We start from the raw sequence: 17,789 nt of genomic DNA on the forward strand, positions 1-17,789 counted from the left end.
TGTGTATGCCATATTTATGTGGGTGCCTGAGAAGGCCTGAAGAGGGCATCCGATCCCCTAAGCTGATACTATAGGTGGTTGTGAATGGGTGCTAGGAACCAAGTTTAGATCCTCCGGAAGAGTAGCAAGTACTCCTAACAGCTGAGTCATCTTCTCTAACCCTTTAAGGTAAAAGTTTGATTATTCTAACATACACATAAACTCTAATTATCTAGCTAGAAGTGTTGGATGGTTTAAACAGAAATTATAATTTAACCAATTTGAAAAAAATACTTTTGTAGGAAATTTGAATGCTTGAAAATGGAACAAAGCAAAAAATTTATAACTAAAATTTCCAAAGGTAAATTCTGTGCTGTTTTGGAGGGGGGTAGATGCTTTTCCTATGTGCTTTTATATGGGGACATATATTACGGATGTATCTTTCAGGGGTATAGGACTACTAAGTGATGAACTGATTACTGAGGCTGAAGGGTAAAAGCATTCACTAGAGATGGCTCAGTTAAGAGCACAGCTGTTCTTACAGAGGGCCCAAAGGACGTTTCTAGCACCCACATGAGGTGGCTCACAACTGTTTGTAACTCTAGCTCTGGGGCCTGGGGGGTCTGATGCCTCTGGCCTCAGTGGACACCACACTCACATGTATATATTTACATATAGACATACATACCTACATATAACTTAAAATAATACAAATATTTTAAAAATTTAGCTATTTACTTTTAAAATAGCAAACTAGATTGTAGGAGCCTGCTCCCACAAAGTCAGCTAGGGTTCCTGGATTGGGGGACATTAAGGCTAAGAAGGAATGTCAGATAAAAGAAACTGAGACAGAAAACACAGGACCGAATTGGGAGGTCTGTTCGGTCATGCTGACACAGCCAAACGGCCCAGAGTTTATTCCAGAACTTGCTTATCTGCAGAGACAGAACAAAGCATAGCACAGCACAGCACAGTCAATGTCTAACCACAAGACCATTCCTGTCCTTGGGTGAGGGGAAGCAGCCTTACTTTCTGTCCTGACATTCCTGAGGTTTGGTGTCAGCAGTGTTCTTTCTACTAGATAGAGTTCTTTTCTCATGGCCAAATGCCCTTTCCCATGGGCTAAGTCAGAAGTCTCTCACAGCCCTCAACCTCAAGGTTATTGGAAAACGCCAAGCTTGAACTCAAATGACTTATAAGTCAAAATTGACTCCAGATGGAAACTGAGTCTTAAAAGGGTGAAGGAAAAAAATAAGAATTTGCCCCCCCCCCCCCCCCCCCGTTCCCGTGTGTGTCTGAGACAGGATGGTGACCAGTTGACCTGGACTGGCTGTGTACCTCAGGCGGCCTTTAAACTTGCAATCCTGTTTCATCCATTTCCAGAGTGCTAGGATTACAGGTGTATACCCATGCTCAACTGTGTTTCTTTGATATAATAATAAAGCTTACATTTTGGTTTGGGTATTGATTATCCCTTAAGATCTCATGTTTCTTTTTACCTGTAATAACAGCCCTTTGTTGATCTGGAATTCACTATGTAGAACAAGCTGGCTTTGAACTTACAGTACCTCCTGCCTCTGCTTCCTGAGTGCCAGGACTGCAGGTATACAGCAGTCCACCTTGGTTCTTTCTTAAAGCTAAACTGCTTTCTTTTAGAAAGCTAGGCCTTCTTTGTTCCCCCTTCTCTGCTGTCTGAAGTTTTGTTTCCTCTGCAATGGGATGACAGGTTCAGTGATAAACCTTCTTGGCTCTAGTGTTCACAGATAGCCAGTGTTTGGTTGTAAGCCTCCTGTAAAGTTCAGAGTTTATCGTCTGTTTTATAGGTGACAGTGTTCGATCTCAGGTTTTGAGAGAGAAAGTTATTGAATTGGAATCAGAAATAGAAAAATTTAAAGCTGAGAATACATCTTTAGCTAAACTTCGAATTGAACGAGAAAGTGCCTTGGAAAAACTGAGGTAAGTTTTTTTCTGTGAGAAGAGAAAATACAATGATTTGTTTCTTTAAGACTGTGTTAGAAGTTTTAATCACTTTAAATAACAAGTATAAATGAATCAGTGAATTGTGGGGCAGATCAGAGCACATGGCCTCTAGTTTCCTCAGCCTGGCACCAGCAGGGTGCCTCAGGATGGATGACAGTTCCTAGAACTGTCTGCCAGAGGCCCAGGATAAAAGGGGTTACTAGTAGATCCTAGAGAATGCTGCAACTGATTTCCAGCCCTTGCTTTCTTCAGCTGTGTATACCTGATGCACCTTTAGTAGACCGCAGAGTTCTGAGGTTGCTGCCTCCTCTTGGCTTGGTTTAGGTTGGAAGGACAGTTTCTCCAGTTCCCTGCTCCCCCAGCTTTCCTCATATCATTTCTGTGTACATGTTGTGGTTCCTGGCTTTCTCCTTACTGCTTCTAATGTTTCAAACATTTATTTTCCTTTTTACTACTTGTGTGTATCATGTATGTGTTGTGTGTGTGAGACTGTTTAAGGCTCAGGCTTGCCATGGGGCCAGTGTGGTAGAGGACAGTTTTCAGGAGTCTGTTCTCTCTGTCCACCATGGGATCTGACTCAGGTCGTCAGATTTGTGCAGCAAGCACTTTCAGGTGATGAGCCATCTTGCTGGCGCTATTACTGTTTGTTTTTCCATTGCATATGAGAGGCTGTGGTGTCCCACTTTGTAGATTGACAGTAAGTACCTAGTAGATGCTTGCTGAATGAATGTTAGGGAAAGCATACTGGCTAATCTTTGAGGCCAGTGTATTGTAGGTGGATTCACTTGGATCAGTAACTTTCAGGCTGGCCCTGGGTTCCATTTTGATGACATTTATTTATTTATTTTTAGCATTGGTGATTAGGGCCTTAGGATTTAGCATGAAGGCCTTCTTTAGTTTTTTTAGTTTTTTTAGTGTTGCTCAGGCTAGTATTGAGTTCTTGGTACTCAAGGGATCCTGTATCTACTCTGTGCCACCCAATGCTAGAAAGAAAGGTGTATATTATCACACTTGGGTACACATGGATCATTATATATACTGAGACTATCCCATGACATCGTGACTTGTTTGTTGTAGGAAAGAAATTGCTGACTTTGAGCAACAAAAGGCAAGAGAACTGGCTCGAATAGAAGAGTATAAAAAGGAGGAGACAAGGAAACTACAAAAGGAACGCAAAGTCTTTGAAAAGTACACAGCAGCTGCAAGGACATTTCCAGATAAGAAGGAGCGTGAAGAAATACAGGTATCTGGTTCTACACCACAGTCAAGGGCTAACAAAGATGGCAATCTTGTAAGAAACCCATTAGAGTTATTTGATGTTTCAGAAAGTAAGTGTGATTTTAGCCCTTAGAAGGTTGAGGTAGAAAAGGGTACAGGGTGAAACCACACCTCAAGAAGGGGGTGAGTGGGGAGAAAACTGGGTGTCTACAACACTGCATCAGAACATCTTGGTCCGACTCTAAGAGATACAGTCACCAGTCCTTTTAGAGTAGCAGAATTCCTGCAAAGATCCTGTGCAACCCAGAAGCCAGAACTCGAATGTGCCCCAGTTTCATACTGTGCCCTCATTTTGACCTGTCACACAGTGACTGCTGCTAATTCTTTTCATTCATAGTCATTTATGCCCATATACTAACTAGGGGTTTAGCTCCAAAACTTACAAAACGACAGGGCAAATAATGGTTCTTTGCATCGCAGAGGTGGACATGGGCATGATCACAGGAAAGGAGCAGTTAAAAAGAATAAATACATTTCTTTTACTATATTTTTTATGTGTATGAGTGTTTTGCCTACATGAATGTATGTGTGTTACATATGTGCAGCCCCTGAAGATCAGAAAAGGGTGTCAGATCCCCTGGGACCAGAGTTAGAGGTGGTTGTGAATCACCACGTGGGTTCTGGTAATCTAACCCTGGTCCGCTGGAAGAGCAGCCAGTGACCTTAACTACTGAGCCATCTCTCCAGCTCCATGCATGCCTTTTTTCCCCCTTAGGGTTTCTCTGTAGCTTTGAAGCCTGTCCTGGAACTCACTTGGTAGGCCAGGCTGGCCTTGAACTCACAGAAACCCACCTCTTTCTGCCTCCCAAGTGCTGGGATTAAAGGTGTGCACCACCACCACCTGGCATGCATTTCTTGTTAGAACTATAAACCTGGGAAAACCAGATGATACGCTATACATTGACACATGCAAAGCTTTCTAAGGAGAAAACTCATTTCACTAAGTATAAAAACCTAGTAAATACACTTTAACAACCTCACTTCTCACCACCACAGTTTCACATGGCTGTCCGCTATTTCCTGCATAAAATGTGAGCTCACCTGCTTTCCATACTTTTTATATTAGTGCTGTGGGTTCCAGCCTATGCTTTCTTTTCCCCCATGTTGCATGGCACCTGGGGCAATGCCATCATGTCATTTGCACAAATGTCATCCCATGTGCACACCTGCAGCATTAGTTACGGTTTTATTTTATTATGTGTAATGAGATCTGGCACCCTCTTCTGGCCTACAGGCATACACAGTGTACACAGCCAAAGTTCCAGCAAGGAGCGCAGGAAAACAAACCGCAGGATTTTATAAGTAAATTTTAGCCTAAGGGGGACACACCTTACAAACAAGGTGATTGGCTGGGCTTCCCCTTCAATTATGTATTTGCTTTTAAGACAGGATTTCCGGTGGTGGCGCACGCCTTTAATCCCAGCACTCGGGAGGCAGAGGCAGGCGGATCTCTGTGAGTTCGAGACCAGCCTGGTCTACAAGAGCTAGCTCCAGGACAGGCTCCAAAGCCACAGAGAAACCCTGTCTCGAAAAACCAAAAAAAAAAAAAAAAGACAGGATTTCACTGCGCAGTCCACACTGGCTTTGAGATCCTACTGTCTTGGCTTCCTGTGTAGCAACCTGGTTAGATATCTGTGACTCTGACCCTGTGCATAGCTGCAAAGTTCCAAACTTATGATCCATTTACAGAGAGGCTTTAGTCTAGTTTTGAATTTGTTTTGAGGTGAAAGTGAGCTAACTTAGTCTGAGCAAAAGAACAAGGCAGGCTTTTAAGTGTCTACAATCCTTGTGGGACAAATAGATTCAGTTATGAAGCATGTCCCAGTAAAAATATTCAAATATATAATATAAATAGTAAATATATCAAAACTATATAGTTAAATGAAAAGTCGTCTTCCTGATCCACTCACAAATGTATGTGCCCATAAGACTGAGATGCAATCATGAGATTACATATGCACATCACATGAGAGTACATACTACAATGCAGGTATTGGAGACACCAAGCTGCCGTAGCAAAAGTGAGCAAGTTTCCAGAGTCTGTGGTCCTGCAGACCTTACCTGGACAGGATTAACTTTCATCAGTCATTCCCCTGGTGGGTTGACATCTGAATTATAATTGCCATATGCTGTATATTTCCACAGCCTCTGACATACATACATATATAATACATACAGACATACATACACTATTTTAACAGATTGTTTTCCTGATTTCTGTCAAGTTCCCATTAGTGAATGAGATTAATGTATTAGTGAATTAGTTCTATTTTGTATATTGACTATATATCCTGCAACTCTGCTGAATGTATCAGATCTGAAAGTTTTCTAGTAGAGGCTTTAGAGTTTTAAATAGGTTCATGTTTTCTTCACAGAGAGACAACTGAATTTCTTCCTTATTTGTATCACTTTTATTTCTCCTGTCTTATTGCTCTAGGATTCTGTTCCTAGTTTCTTCAAGAATTTTATTACGAAGAATATTGAATATTATCTAAGACTTTCTGTATCCATTGAGGCGAACATGTGACTTCTGTTCCTGAATCTATTTATGTGTTGTACTGCATTTATTAATTTGTATATTTAACTACCCCTGTACTCCTGCACTGAAATCAGCCTGATCATATTGTATAGCCTTAAAGTATTATTTAATCTGGTCTGCATATACTTTTATTGAGAATTTTTAAGCTTGAGGATATAACTTAGCACTTGCCTAGCATGCTTAAATCCCAGGGCTCAATCCTCAGCACTGAGTATCCTGAAATCCCAAGATGGGGCCTGAGATTACATAAATATGAGTTTTTGTTGTGTGCTTGTATGGGTTTTGGTATCAGAGTAATACTGGTTTCACAGAATGAATGAATTTTACATTGTTCCTTCCCTTTCAATTTTATTAAGTATAGGTACTAACACTAACCAGGCAGTCACTGAAAGCCACATCTCAGCCCTGTGAGGCGAGCCTGCTTCACTAGTCTCCGGGGTACAAGAGGAGCACTTTCCCTTCTGCTGGGAAATGTTGGGGCTCTCTCCACTGCCGACCTTAGTAATCCTAGTACAGCTCTCAGTCACTCTGTGCTCTTGGTCTTTCGTAGTCAGTCATTAAAATGGCCTGCCAATAGTATTGGTAGACTGTTGTGTGCTGTTCTCCGAGCTTGCTGTAGTTTCCAAACCACTGATGACATTCTGTCCTGACTCTAGTCTTGATTTCCGTGCGTACCCCTGCAGTTTGTTCACTTACTTCATCTAGAACAGCTCATTTCTTCCTTTTTTTACTGCTTGGGATTGAACCTAGGCTCTCATACATAGGCCAGTGTTCTGCTTCTGAGTATATTCCCAGCCCTCCCCACCCCTGTCCGTCCCTTCCCTACTTCCTTCTCACTGTGCTGCTGGGGTTCAAACCCAGCACTTTACTGCTGAGCCACATTCCTCCATCATTTTCTTAATTTTCATTAATTTTTTTTCCAGTTTTTCGAGATGGAGTTTCTTTGTGTAACAGCTCTGGCTGTTCTGGAACTCATTCTGTAGCCCAGGCAGGCCTCGAACTCAGAGATCTGCCTGCCTCTGCCCTCCTAGTGCTGAGATTAAAGGCGTGCACCATCACGCCTGGCTGACAGTATTTTTAAGAGACTAGTCAAGTGCAGTAGTGAGAGGGGATTGGGCGTTGAACAGGGGATATAATTTGGAACTGACTGAACAGTCGTCAGCCACTCTCCACCTCTGGACGGCCTCACGCATGGATCCCCCCAGTCTCTGTGCAGGAGCTCCCGTCATTTTCTTTGCTGCTGCTTTAGTAGTGGTTAGGTTATGCTGTGCTCCCTCACACCACACTCAGTGCTGCTCTGCTTTCTCCTGGCTTTTCACTCATTGTTGACAGTGTCAGGTGAGCACTGACCTGACTTCCACGACCGAGCTCCTGAAAACCCAGTGTCATTTACTGTGTAGGCTTCTGCTGTCTGAGGTGGGCTGACATTTTGTTTTATTGATGTATCTCTTTCCCTATTACATTAATTCTAGTACCTTTTCTTTTGAGAGACTCTGAAACAGCAGATAACAGATTTACAGGAAGATCTGAAAAGGAAGGAGACAAAATGGTCAAGTGCACATGGTCGCCTTAGAAGCCAGATAGAAATGCTGGTCAAAGAGAACACAGACCTCCGAGAAGAGATAAAAGTAATGGAAAGATTCCGACTGGATGCCTGGAGGAGAGCAGAGGCTGTTGAGAGCAGCCCCAAGGCCCAGTATGTGACAGCCACAAAAAAGGATGACACCACGGTAGGTTTGGGGGAGCTGGTTTTGCCAAATCAGGGTGATATTAATGTGTGTCCATTTAAACTCATAAAGCCGGGAAATGAATGGAGCTGTAGCAGAAGGCTGAAGGCTACAGGTGGAGCATGTACCAAACATGTATAAATCAAGAGACTGTTAGGCCCTTGTGTGCTCTAGGCTGTGAACATTGACAGGAAGAGAGTTTAGAAGGAATGATCTGCAAAGACAGGATACAGTACTGTAGTACGATTAATAAAATCCCAGGGACAGATATTGGAGGTTCAACCTGAAGGTCAGAAAAGCAAAACAGCCAGCCATGGGCTCTTACCTCTTCTTCAGTCCGAAATGGCGATCCTGTCTCTAGGAATCTCTGAATGAGACTGACAGAGTTGTCTCCTTCCATTTTATATTCCTCTCTAGGCCTGGGATTAAAGGTGTGCACCACCACCGCCTGCTTTCTATGGCAAACTCGTGTAGCTGCTGGGATTAAAGGTGTGCACCACAACTGCCTGCTTTCTGTGGCAAACTAGTGTGGCTGCTGGGATTAAAGGTGTTGCATCATCACTGCCTGGTCTGTAAGGCTGATCAGTGCAGCTGTTTTACTCTTTCAGGCAAACTTTTATTAAAATACAAATGAGCTGGGCGGCGGTGGCACACACCTTTAATCCCAGCACTCGGGAGGCAGAGGCAGGCGGATCTCTGAGTTCAAGGCCAGCCTGGTCTACAAGAGCTAGTTCCAGGACAGGCCCCAAAGCTACAGAGAAACCCTGTCTTGAAAATCAACAAAATAATACAAATGAAATCTCACTCACTACACAATACCCTGGAAGAGGCATTCGCTTGTCCTCCACTGTACTTCATCACGGAGGCTTCCTAGTGGAGAGATGAAAGGGGCGTGATGAAGCCCCAAACTGCCATTGCTCTGAACATCTCACCATGCTTTGTGTGTGGCCAAAGCAGTAGAAAAGAGCTGTAGAAATCATGGCCTCCTAGCCTTTAAATACTTTACCATTTTATGAAGCAACCCTGACTCTTTAGAAGAATACCTGGTGAACTGTTTGGGGGGTCACCCCACAGTCTAACTCTGTCATTTGTGCACCTGTTTATTGACGGTATTGTTAGAATTGATGGTGGCAACTTCTGGGATTGTCCTAGCTAAGGTGAGACAGAGCACAGATTGGTGGTGGGGTGAGCCTGGCAGTGCTGGTAATGGGGACAAATTTGGGAATGGGGGAAGTATCAAGCAGCCTCATCAACCAGTGGGGACAAGAGGGCAGCTTGTGGAAGAGGCTAATTGATATGAAGGTCTGCTGTGTGTCTTGAGTTGGGGGATAGTGTGTGGTTCATTCCTAGACAGCCACCAATTATTAACCTGGCCTACTGTGGTAAACGGGAGTGCAGAGAACAGCTCTTAACTGAGTTAATTTTACTCAGTGACATGAAATGTAGACTAATAATTATATTAAAAATTGTCTCTCATAGAATTCATCTATTCAATTTCAAAAGAGTCATGTTTCTTCAAGAGCCCAGGTAGAAAAATATAAGAAAAAGTATTTGCCAGCACAAGGTAAGAGGCTGCATGGCCCTTTTATATTTCAGAACTTTATAGAGAATCTGAGCTGAGTGTGGTCACCACACCTGTTGCTCCACCGGCAGGAGGATCATTACAGGTTCAGGCCAATCTGGGTTGCCAAGTGAGACTGGCTTAGAGCGAGGTGGATGGGAGCAGCAGGATGAGAGAAGACTGTATTCTAGGAATGAAATGAATGATCTGGAGCCTCTGCATCACCAGCATATAAAATGCTACCTTTGGGCCGGGCGGTGGTGGCGCACGCCTTTAATCCCAGCACTCAGGAGGCAGAGGCAGCTGGATCTCTGTGAGTTCAAGACCAGCCTGCTCTACAAGAGCTAGGTCCAGGACAGGCTCTAAAGCTGCAGAGAAACCCTGTCTCGAAAAACAAAACAAAACAAAAAAAAAGATGCTACCTTTGTTCCCCTGTTTCAAAAGGAGTTAGGGAACAGACTTGTAAAGGAAAATGGATTCATTTATAGCTTTTGCAAACTGTAATGGTTAAATTTTAGAGAATAGACAAAGGCCAGGAAATATGCATGTATTCATTTAGTTGTGAGATAAGCTGTCAGGACTGAGTGCTCTTCCTGAGGCCCATTCCTCCGCTGGAGCCTGTTCTGGATGTAGCCTTTCCTTACCTCATCATAAATTTCCTGGAGAAACTTGAACCGTGTGTGTTTGTGTGTGTGTGTCTCTGTGTGTGTGTCTGTGTGTGTAGGGGGTATATTGTTTTGGGGGCGGGGTCTCTTTATTGGTCCTACTCCTCAGATAATTCCTGATAGCATTCCATGTAATCTTTTAAACTACATGTGCCCAGGGTTGGAGAGATGGCTCAAAGGTTAAGAGCACCGACTGCTCTTCCAGAGGTCCTGAGTTCATTTCCCAGCAACTACTTGTGGTTCACAACCATCTGTAATAGGCTCTGATACCCTCTTCCTGCATGTCAGTATACATGCAAAGCTTTCATACATAAAAAAATTCAAATAAAATTAGAAAAAGAAACATACACTAAAAATAACAAAAAAAGCCAAAAACCTTCATGTGCCCATACAATTGATAAATCGTTTCACACTGTTTCTTTCTGTAATTGTTATGAGTTTGCCAGGTGCATGCTGGGAACTGAACCCAGGTCCTTTGCAAAATCAGCCAGTGCTCTTATCTGTTGGGTTGTCTCTCCAGCCTCAACAAATTCATTTGTATTAATCAGTGTGTGCTGCATCAATACCATGGACATTATTGTCTGTAACTGGAATACACACATTTTTTTCTAGGACATAGCAAGTGCTGGCGTAACTGGGCAACTGGTAGAATATTTTTAATGCCACTAGATTGTACCAAAATATTCCCAAAACATACGAGTACACTCTTACAGTTTATCACACTTATTTATTGTGTTGCTTGTGAGCTGCACACGTGGACTGAGAAGACAGCTTGTAGGAGTCAGTGCTGTCCTCTAGACTGAACTCGTGTCACTCCTGGCAGTGGTGTGTTTCTTTACTGAACCCTCACTAGCCCCTGTTTTGTACTCTCAATAGCTAGGAAAGTACCTGGTTCCACTCTTGCCAATATTCAACACTGTCAGATTTTAGTTTTTAACAGCCAGGTAAATGTATAACTTTGTTATCATTGTTTTAATTTGCATTTTTCTGATTATTTAATTACATCGAACACCACTGCGTTTGCTGGTTAGCTATATGTATTTCCCCCCAGTTACAGGGAATTGAAACCCAGGGCTTCATGTATACAAGACAGGTGCAACTCAACGCAGCCATCTCCTCAGCCTGGATTTCTTTTGAAAATAACTTATTTAGGACTTTAACCATTCTGATCTACCTTTATCACAAATATCTTTTCTCAGTCTATTACTTGTCAAACCCTTAAAAAAAAAGATGGGGTCTTACAGAGTTTAGGTTACCCTTGAACTTGCTATGAAGCTAAAGCTGGCCTGTGTCTGCTCATTATCTCTTTTGATTAACAAAAATTATTAATGTTGCAGGGCCTCTTTTTTCCTTGCATGGTGGCGTTTGTTTTGTTAAAAGTATGTATATGGATGTTTTGCCTGCATGTATGCATGTGCCTCACATGCCTGCCGAGGCCAGAAGAGGACATTGGATCCCCTGGAACTGGAGTTACAGAATGTTGGTAGCTGTTCTGTGGGTCTTAACTGCTGAGCCACCTCTCCAGCCTTCTGTGTCTTAAGTTTCCCGTTGTCACTGTGAAGCCTGCCCGGCTGTCCCAGCACCATTTGTTGTCTTGTTTCTTTTCTCCCTCTTACGTCAGGCCTGTCTGTACAGTGCTGCAGATGAGCCTGCACCCAGAAATCTCTGCATGCTCCTGTCCCCTTGTCCAGCTGTAGATAGTTTGAGGGTTCAATTTTAGATTAGATTATAACAGAGAATTCGGTGTGTAATCAGCTGACGGGGCACTAATTCTGGTTCTGCCTTAGAGATACAGTAATTTATCCTCTCAGCCTTGGTTTCATTTCCTCACCTATAAAGTATCTCAGTTCTGATGGAGGTTAAAGGTTAGAAATGATGTGACAGTTACAGTTGTATAATATAATTTGCACACTTGCCCTGTGAGTTAAAGAATGGCATTCTTCTTGTGTCCACATCCTGCTAGCACCAGAGCCCTGGCTCCCATGAGCCCACTGGTGGACTTACAGCCAAGCCTCTGCACTCTTCCATTTCTTTTCTCTCTGTCTTGTCTTCCATCATCCATAAACTAACCTTTCAGATGCTGGTGTTTTCTAAATCCATTATTGTATGGAGCTGCTGCTGCTGGCGGTTTGGGACCTCTCAGGCAGGGCTAGCGGGAGGGCTCAGTGATGGAGCTCTCAGAGGACTCACGTTCTGTTCCCAGAACCACACTGGATAGCTCACCACTGCCTATAACTCCAGCTCTAGGAGATCCGATGCCCTCTTCCTGCTTCCTTTGGTACCCGAATGCCTCAGTACATTGTATGTTGGCAGACAGACTCACACATACACACAAATAAACAAACAAGAAGGTAGGGTTAGATAAAACAGCATTGATAAAGGAAATGCTTTGTGTCTGGTGTGGGTATGTGTGAACCACTGTGCTGATGTGGAAGGTGACTGACAGCTTGTGGAAGCTGGTTCTCTCCTCCCCTTGTGGGTTCCAAGGATTACTATTTCAAGGCTTGGTGGTAAGTGCTTTTACCTGCTAAGCTATCTCACTGACCCCAAAGGAAATAGTTTTACCAGACCAAAAAAATTAAACATTTTCATTAAGCATTAAAACTAACTCTAATAATTACATTCTAACAGGGAATCTATCTCAAAGAGCCAAGTCTGTGCCTCCTCGTGATTTGGGCAACTCGGATAAAGGACAAGTAAATTTTTTTATATTGTTAAATATGTGAATGTACTTTATTCAGAATTGAAATGGATTTGCTGAGTTTCTAAACCAGGAATAAAGGAGGGTTTTTATTTAACATTGTAAATGTTATTTTATATAACAACAAACACTGGATATAGTATCACGTAATTTTAGAATATGGCTTTTATTTGGCAGGTACAGGTTGTAACTGCTTAATGTATCTTGTCTTCTAGGCTGCCTTGCCCAGAGAACCTCGTGAACCAGTGAACCTCCCAGATCTTGAATACAAAAACAAAGAGGAAAAAGAGGAAGAAATCCAGGGAGAAATCAGTCATCCTGATGGAAAGGTAAATGAATTTAAAGTAATGAATATGGGACTGGAGAGATGGCTCAGTGGTTAAGAACATTGGCTGTTTTTCCAGAGAGCCCAGGCTTAATCCCCAACACCCACATGGCAGCTTACAATTGTCTATAACTACAGTTTTAGGGGATATGATACCCTCACACAGACACACATGCAGGCAAAACACCAATTCTCATAAAAATAAATCATTTAAAAAATAGTGAGTACAAATAACCATGCATAAAACAGGGGGTTTATACTCTGAGAAGAGTGTCACTTGACAACAGGACTGTTCTGAGAACTATCACAGGAACATCTTAGAACGAGCTTACACAGACCTAAATGAGATCATCTACCTCAGGCCAGGGGCACGCCATGGCTGTGTATGAACGTATGGGTGTGTGAGCACAAGTACGGGTAAATATGGTAGAGCTAGGGCCTCGTTGAACAAAGTGACACAAGATGAGCTGAAGTACAGGAGAGAGTGGTGACATAAACACACAGTATGGTTCTCGTGTAAACCTTTTATATAGCAGCATGCGCTAAGACATAGTACAGAAAGCACATAAACCAGCACATAGCTGTTTTATGTTATCAAGTATTATGTACTTTATTTGGTCAGTCATCATAGGCCTATACTGTCACCACAAACATGTCATATGATGCTGCACTGCATGATGGCTAGGATGCTTCATTGTACTAGCAGGGGAGAACATTATGCATGCAGCCCATCAGAGACTCTTCTGGTATGTTACTAGAGTCTTGAAGGCTATGGAGGTGCTGAGCTTCAGGACTGTGGGGCTTGAACATTTTGTGATATACAAAAGGAGGAATATCACCCTTTACTTCATTCTTAAATCACACACAGCTAGAAGGTCTGGTCTTCACTCTTCTGTAGCCAGATCTATTACCAGCCTGCATAACTTTGTTCTTGGCCTTACAGTTATTTGTGTGGGCACGTGTGTGCCACAGAACAAATGAGGGAGTCAGAGTACAATTTCCAGGAGTTGGTATTCTCTTTCCAACATCTGGGTCCTGAGGGCTGAACTCAGTTTTTCAGGCTTGACAGCAAGTGCCTTTACCCTGTAAGCCACCTCTCTGGTCTCTGTCTTGGCCTTACCAACATTTCTAAGTGGAAAAAGGGGGGAAAAAAGGAGTGAAAAGCACATAAATGATATTGGCTGGAGGAGGTGACTAAGGGACAGATCTGTTTCATATACCCTAATCTTGATCATTTAATTGAAAGGATACGGCCAAAGTTCAGGGTAGCCTTGAGGACTGAGGAGGATAAACAGTCAAGGGAAGTAGCCATGTTTTTCAAACTGTTTATCCTCCTCAGTCCTCAAGAAGTAGCCATGTTTTCTGAGTCTCCTGTAGGGTACCATGATGATGAGGAGAGGTTTTGTTTTAGGTGGGTTCTGTTAGTATAAATGAAATGTGAACAGCAACAACTAACTCAGAACAGCATGACCTGATGAAATAAAGGTGTTCTCTACTTCTGATTTTAGGATTTCACTTTTTATTGTAAGAATATGGACATGGGTAAACAGGCAGAGGATTCCTCGTAGCTCTGTTGCATGGTCTGAGGAGGAAATCTTACCTTGTGTCTTTTTAGGTAGAAAAGGTTTATAAAAATGGGTTCCGGGTTATACTGTTTCCCAATGGAACTCGGAAGGAAGTGAGTGCAGATGGGAAGAGCATCACTGTTACATTCTTTAATGGTGACGTGAAGCAGGTCATGCCTGATGAGAGAGTGGTACGTATGCTCAGGGCGCTGCTTCTAGGGGCATCGTCTCAGGAGAAGGGGCGACTGACCTAATGTCTTTGCAGGTCTACTACTATGCTGCTGCCCAGACCACTCACACCACATACCCGGAAGGCCTTGAAGTCTTACATTTCTCAAGTGGACAAATAGGTACAAACTCACTGTGTCTACTTTGTTAAATTCCAACCTTCCTTAAAAACATACATTGATAACAACCATTTTTAAAACAGAAAAACATTTCCCAGATGGAAGGAAAGAAATCACATTCCCTGACCAAACTATTAAGAATTTATTTGCTGATGGTCAAGAAGAGAGCATCTTTCCAGATGGCACAATTGTCCGAGTGCAACGGTATGCCACCTCTTAAATCTGTTTCTCCATTTTCCAAATTTTCATGGTTCAACTTTTTTAAAAAAAGTGAAACATTTGGGGCTGGGATGTGGCTCAGTAGAGAAGAGCACTGCTGTGTGGTCATGAAGATCTGAGAGGGACTCCCACCTGTACACGATGTGGATGCATGTTCCTGGAACCTCAGCATTGGAGATGATGGGGCAGGGGAAAGATAGGTGGTTCTGGAAGCTCGTTAGTAAGCAAGCCTGGCCCAAATTTCAAGCTTCCAGTTTAGTGAGAGACCTTGTCTTAAGGGAATAAAGTAGAGAATTCCTTTGGCTCTGCACCCTCCCAAATACAAAACAAAATATTCCAGTGACTAGAAGTTTTCAGTGAGCTGAATGAGAAGTGAATGCAGCGTCTGAGAAAAGCATGCTTGCACTGTGAAGTTTAGAAACAATGTGAGCTAACAGGATTGAGAGAGAGTCTGCTCAGTACTCAGGAGCAGACTGAGACACAGAAGGCAGGCTACCCTCTGCAGCTGACACAGCCACTGAACCTTCTCTCTCTTGCGTGTATTTTTAAATTCTCAACCTCTCTGCCCAGTCTGTTACAGTTTACTCTCTTGACATATTTGATCCAAACCTTTCAAAACCAACAAACTATTTGTCCTTCTGAATATTTTATTTCTGAAAGTTAGCTTTATGTAGTCCCTGGATGCCCAATCCAGGGACTTTTTATTTATTTATTTTATTATTTATTTATTTATTTGGATTTTCGAGACAGGGTTTCTCTGTAGTTTTTGTTGCCTGTCCTGGAACTAGCTCTTGTAGACCAGGCTGGGATCTCCCGAGTGCTGGGATTAAAGGCGTGTGCCATCACTGCCCGGCTAGGGACTTTTTAAAAGCAGGGTCTCTTATATCTTAGGCTGGCCTCGAACTCCTGACCTTCTTGCCTTTACCTACCCCATGCTGAGATTATAGGTGTGCACTGTAACCAACCTAATGATAATAGAGCTTATTTTAGTCACAGCCCTGGTGAAGCTCTGCTACATCCAATTCTTGAGTTTTCCCCTCTTTACCTTAGGATGTGACCACTAATTATCCCATCTTTGGAAGCAATTAACACACTAACCAACATGAAGCCTATGGTACAAATTGTCAAGAAAGGTAAAACTGATTCAAGTGATACACCAACTTCTTAGTCAGTGCAGTGTTTCCCCTTAGTGTAGAAATCTGATACACATGCAAATAAACAGTAGTTGAAAAAATCTGAAAGCTACTATACATTGAGTAACTTCAGAACGAATTTAAAATGTTTTTACTCATATTTGAAATTTTGTGTAATAAGCAGAGAAACAGTATGTACCTATGCATCTAGCTTCAACATAGATTAATTTATAGCTAGTCTTGTTTCCAAATTAGTTAAGAGCGGTGGCTCTCAAGATGTAGTGTGGATGTTGATATGCAGCTGTGCTGGGGCAGGGATCCCCAGGAGAGCATCAACTCTTGGAATGGATTTGGGTCTCACATATGTATGTGGCACAGGGCCGACCGTTCTGCTAGTAACACCTGTCCATCTGTGTTACAAATTGCTGATTTCCAGGCTTCTGTTGGTCATGGCACTTCGGACCTAAGCCTGGAAATTTATTGTTAATGTCCCATAGACATGCCCAACCTGTCTTTGTGTTAATTTTTTCATATTCTGACTATTTGTTTTGTTGTTCAAAGTACTTAGGTGGTCTTCAATTTAGTGGGGGGGGGGAGAGGAAAGGAGCCATCTCAGCCTTCCCCCAAGGAACCTGAACAGCTAAACTTTAACACAATGATCACCTTTGAGTTGGGCATAGTGACGTACACAAGCCTTTACTCCCAGCACTAAGGAGTAGGCAGATAGTCACAAAAAAAAAAAAAAAAAAGGAAAAGGAAAAGAGTTTTTAAATGAAAAAACAAATACTGAACACTTCATAGTAAAAATACAAATAAATCCATTAAAAGAAACTTTCAGGGTCACATGTAAAGGCTAACTTGGTAGCTAGAACTAAAATGAAATATTGCAGTTGGGAAGAGGACCAAGGAATGTGTTTAGAAGAAGAAATAATCACCAGAATCAAAAGGCTACTTTTAGCTAGCTTTCCTGTTGCGTGCTTCTTTCTTTCTATTCTTACATACTATTGAGGAATGAACCAAAGTCTCATGCCCACCAGGCAAGCATTTTTCCACTGAGCTACCTCCAGCTCTTTTAAATTTCAGGGGCAGTGTTTTGCACCTGTAGTGCAGGCTGGTCTTGAACTCCCTGTCCTCCTATTCTTAGATTCCTAAGGGCTGGTATTACAGTCATGTACACACCACTATGTCTAGGTCCTATTGATATAGTTTTTAAAGAAATTATATTCTGGTTTAAATTTTACAGTGATGGCAACAAAATCATCGAGTTTAATAATGGCCAAAGAGAGCTCCATACTGCCCAGTTCAAGAGACGAGAATATCCAGATGGAACTGTTAAAACTGTCTATGCAAATGGCCACCAAGAGACAAAGTACACATCTGGTCGAGTCAGAGTAAAGGACAAAGATGGTAATGTTCTAATGGACACGGAACTGTAAAGATCTTCATGGGATTAATCATGAACTAACTAACACTAAATGGCTTTTCTTTTCAGAGTATGTTCATTTCTTGTGTGTTCAGTTGTTTAATTTATAGTGTATATGTGTGTGTGCATATGTGTATGTCTGAATGTAAAGATTTGATTTTTAAAATTAAAGTTTTATCACACAGTTTCTTTCTGTTTTACATTCTTTGAAACACAAAAGCAGCTAGCTCCCTAGTATATGTGCCTTTCTACAATTAGGAAGAGAAAGCATTACTACTTTGTTGTAAACTATGTACAGTTTTTGTTATTGTTTTTAACATCTGTGCTTTTTTGTTCTTGTTTTTTTG

At 42.2% G+C, this 17,789-nt stretch overlaps 1 protein-coding gene across 1 annotated transcript in view; it reads left to right on the forward strand.

Annotated features, from left to right (window-relative positions):
* The window catches only part of Cenpj (centromere protein J), a 40,786-nt gene extending 23,197 nt beyond the window's left edge, over nt 1-17,589 (forward strand). Inside the window, exons 9-18 of the mRNA XM_038310713.1 lie at nt 1,803-1,935; nt 3,037-3,202; nt 7,267-7,506; nt 8,983-9,067; nt 12,361-12,425; nt 12,646-12,759; nt 14,371-14,511; nt 14,586-14,670; nt 14,751-14,871; nt 17,263-17,589. Coding sequence (XP_038166641.1) covers nt 1,803-1,935; nt 3,037-3,202; nt 7,267-7,506; nt 8,983-9,067; nt 12,361-12,425; nt 12,646-12,759; nt 14,371-14,511; nt 14,586-14,670; nt 14,751-14,871; nt 17,263-17,455 — 1,343 coding nt within the window. The 3' untranslated portion in view covers nt 17,456-17,589. The remainder of the gene's footprint in view (nt 1-1,802; nt 1,936-3,036; nt 3,203-7,266; nt 7,507-8,982; nt 9,068-12,360; nt 12,426-12,645; nt 12,760-14,370; nt 14,512-14,585; nt 14,671-14,750; nt 14,872-17,262) is intronic.
* The last annotated feature ends 200 nt before the right edge of the window (nt 17,590-17,789 follow it).

Source organism: Arvicola amphibius, chromosome 13 (genome assembly GCF_903992535.2).
Source record: "Arvicola amphibius chromosome 13, mArvAmp1.2, whole genome shotgun sequence".
Taxonomy (NCBI): Eukaryota; Metazoa; Chordata; class Mammalia; order Rodentia; family Cricetidae; genus Arvicola; species Arvicola amphibius.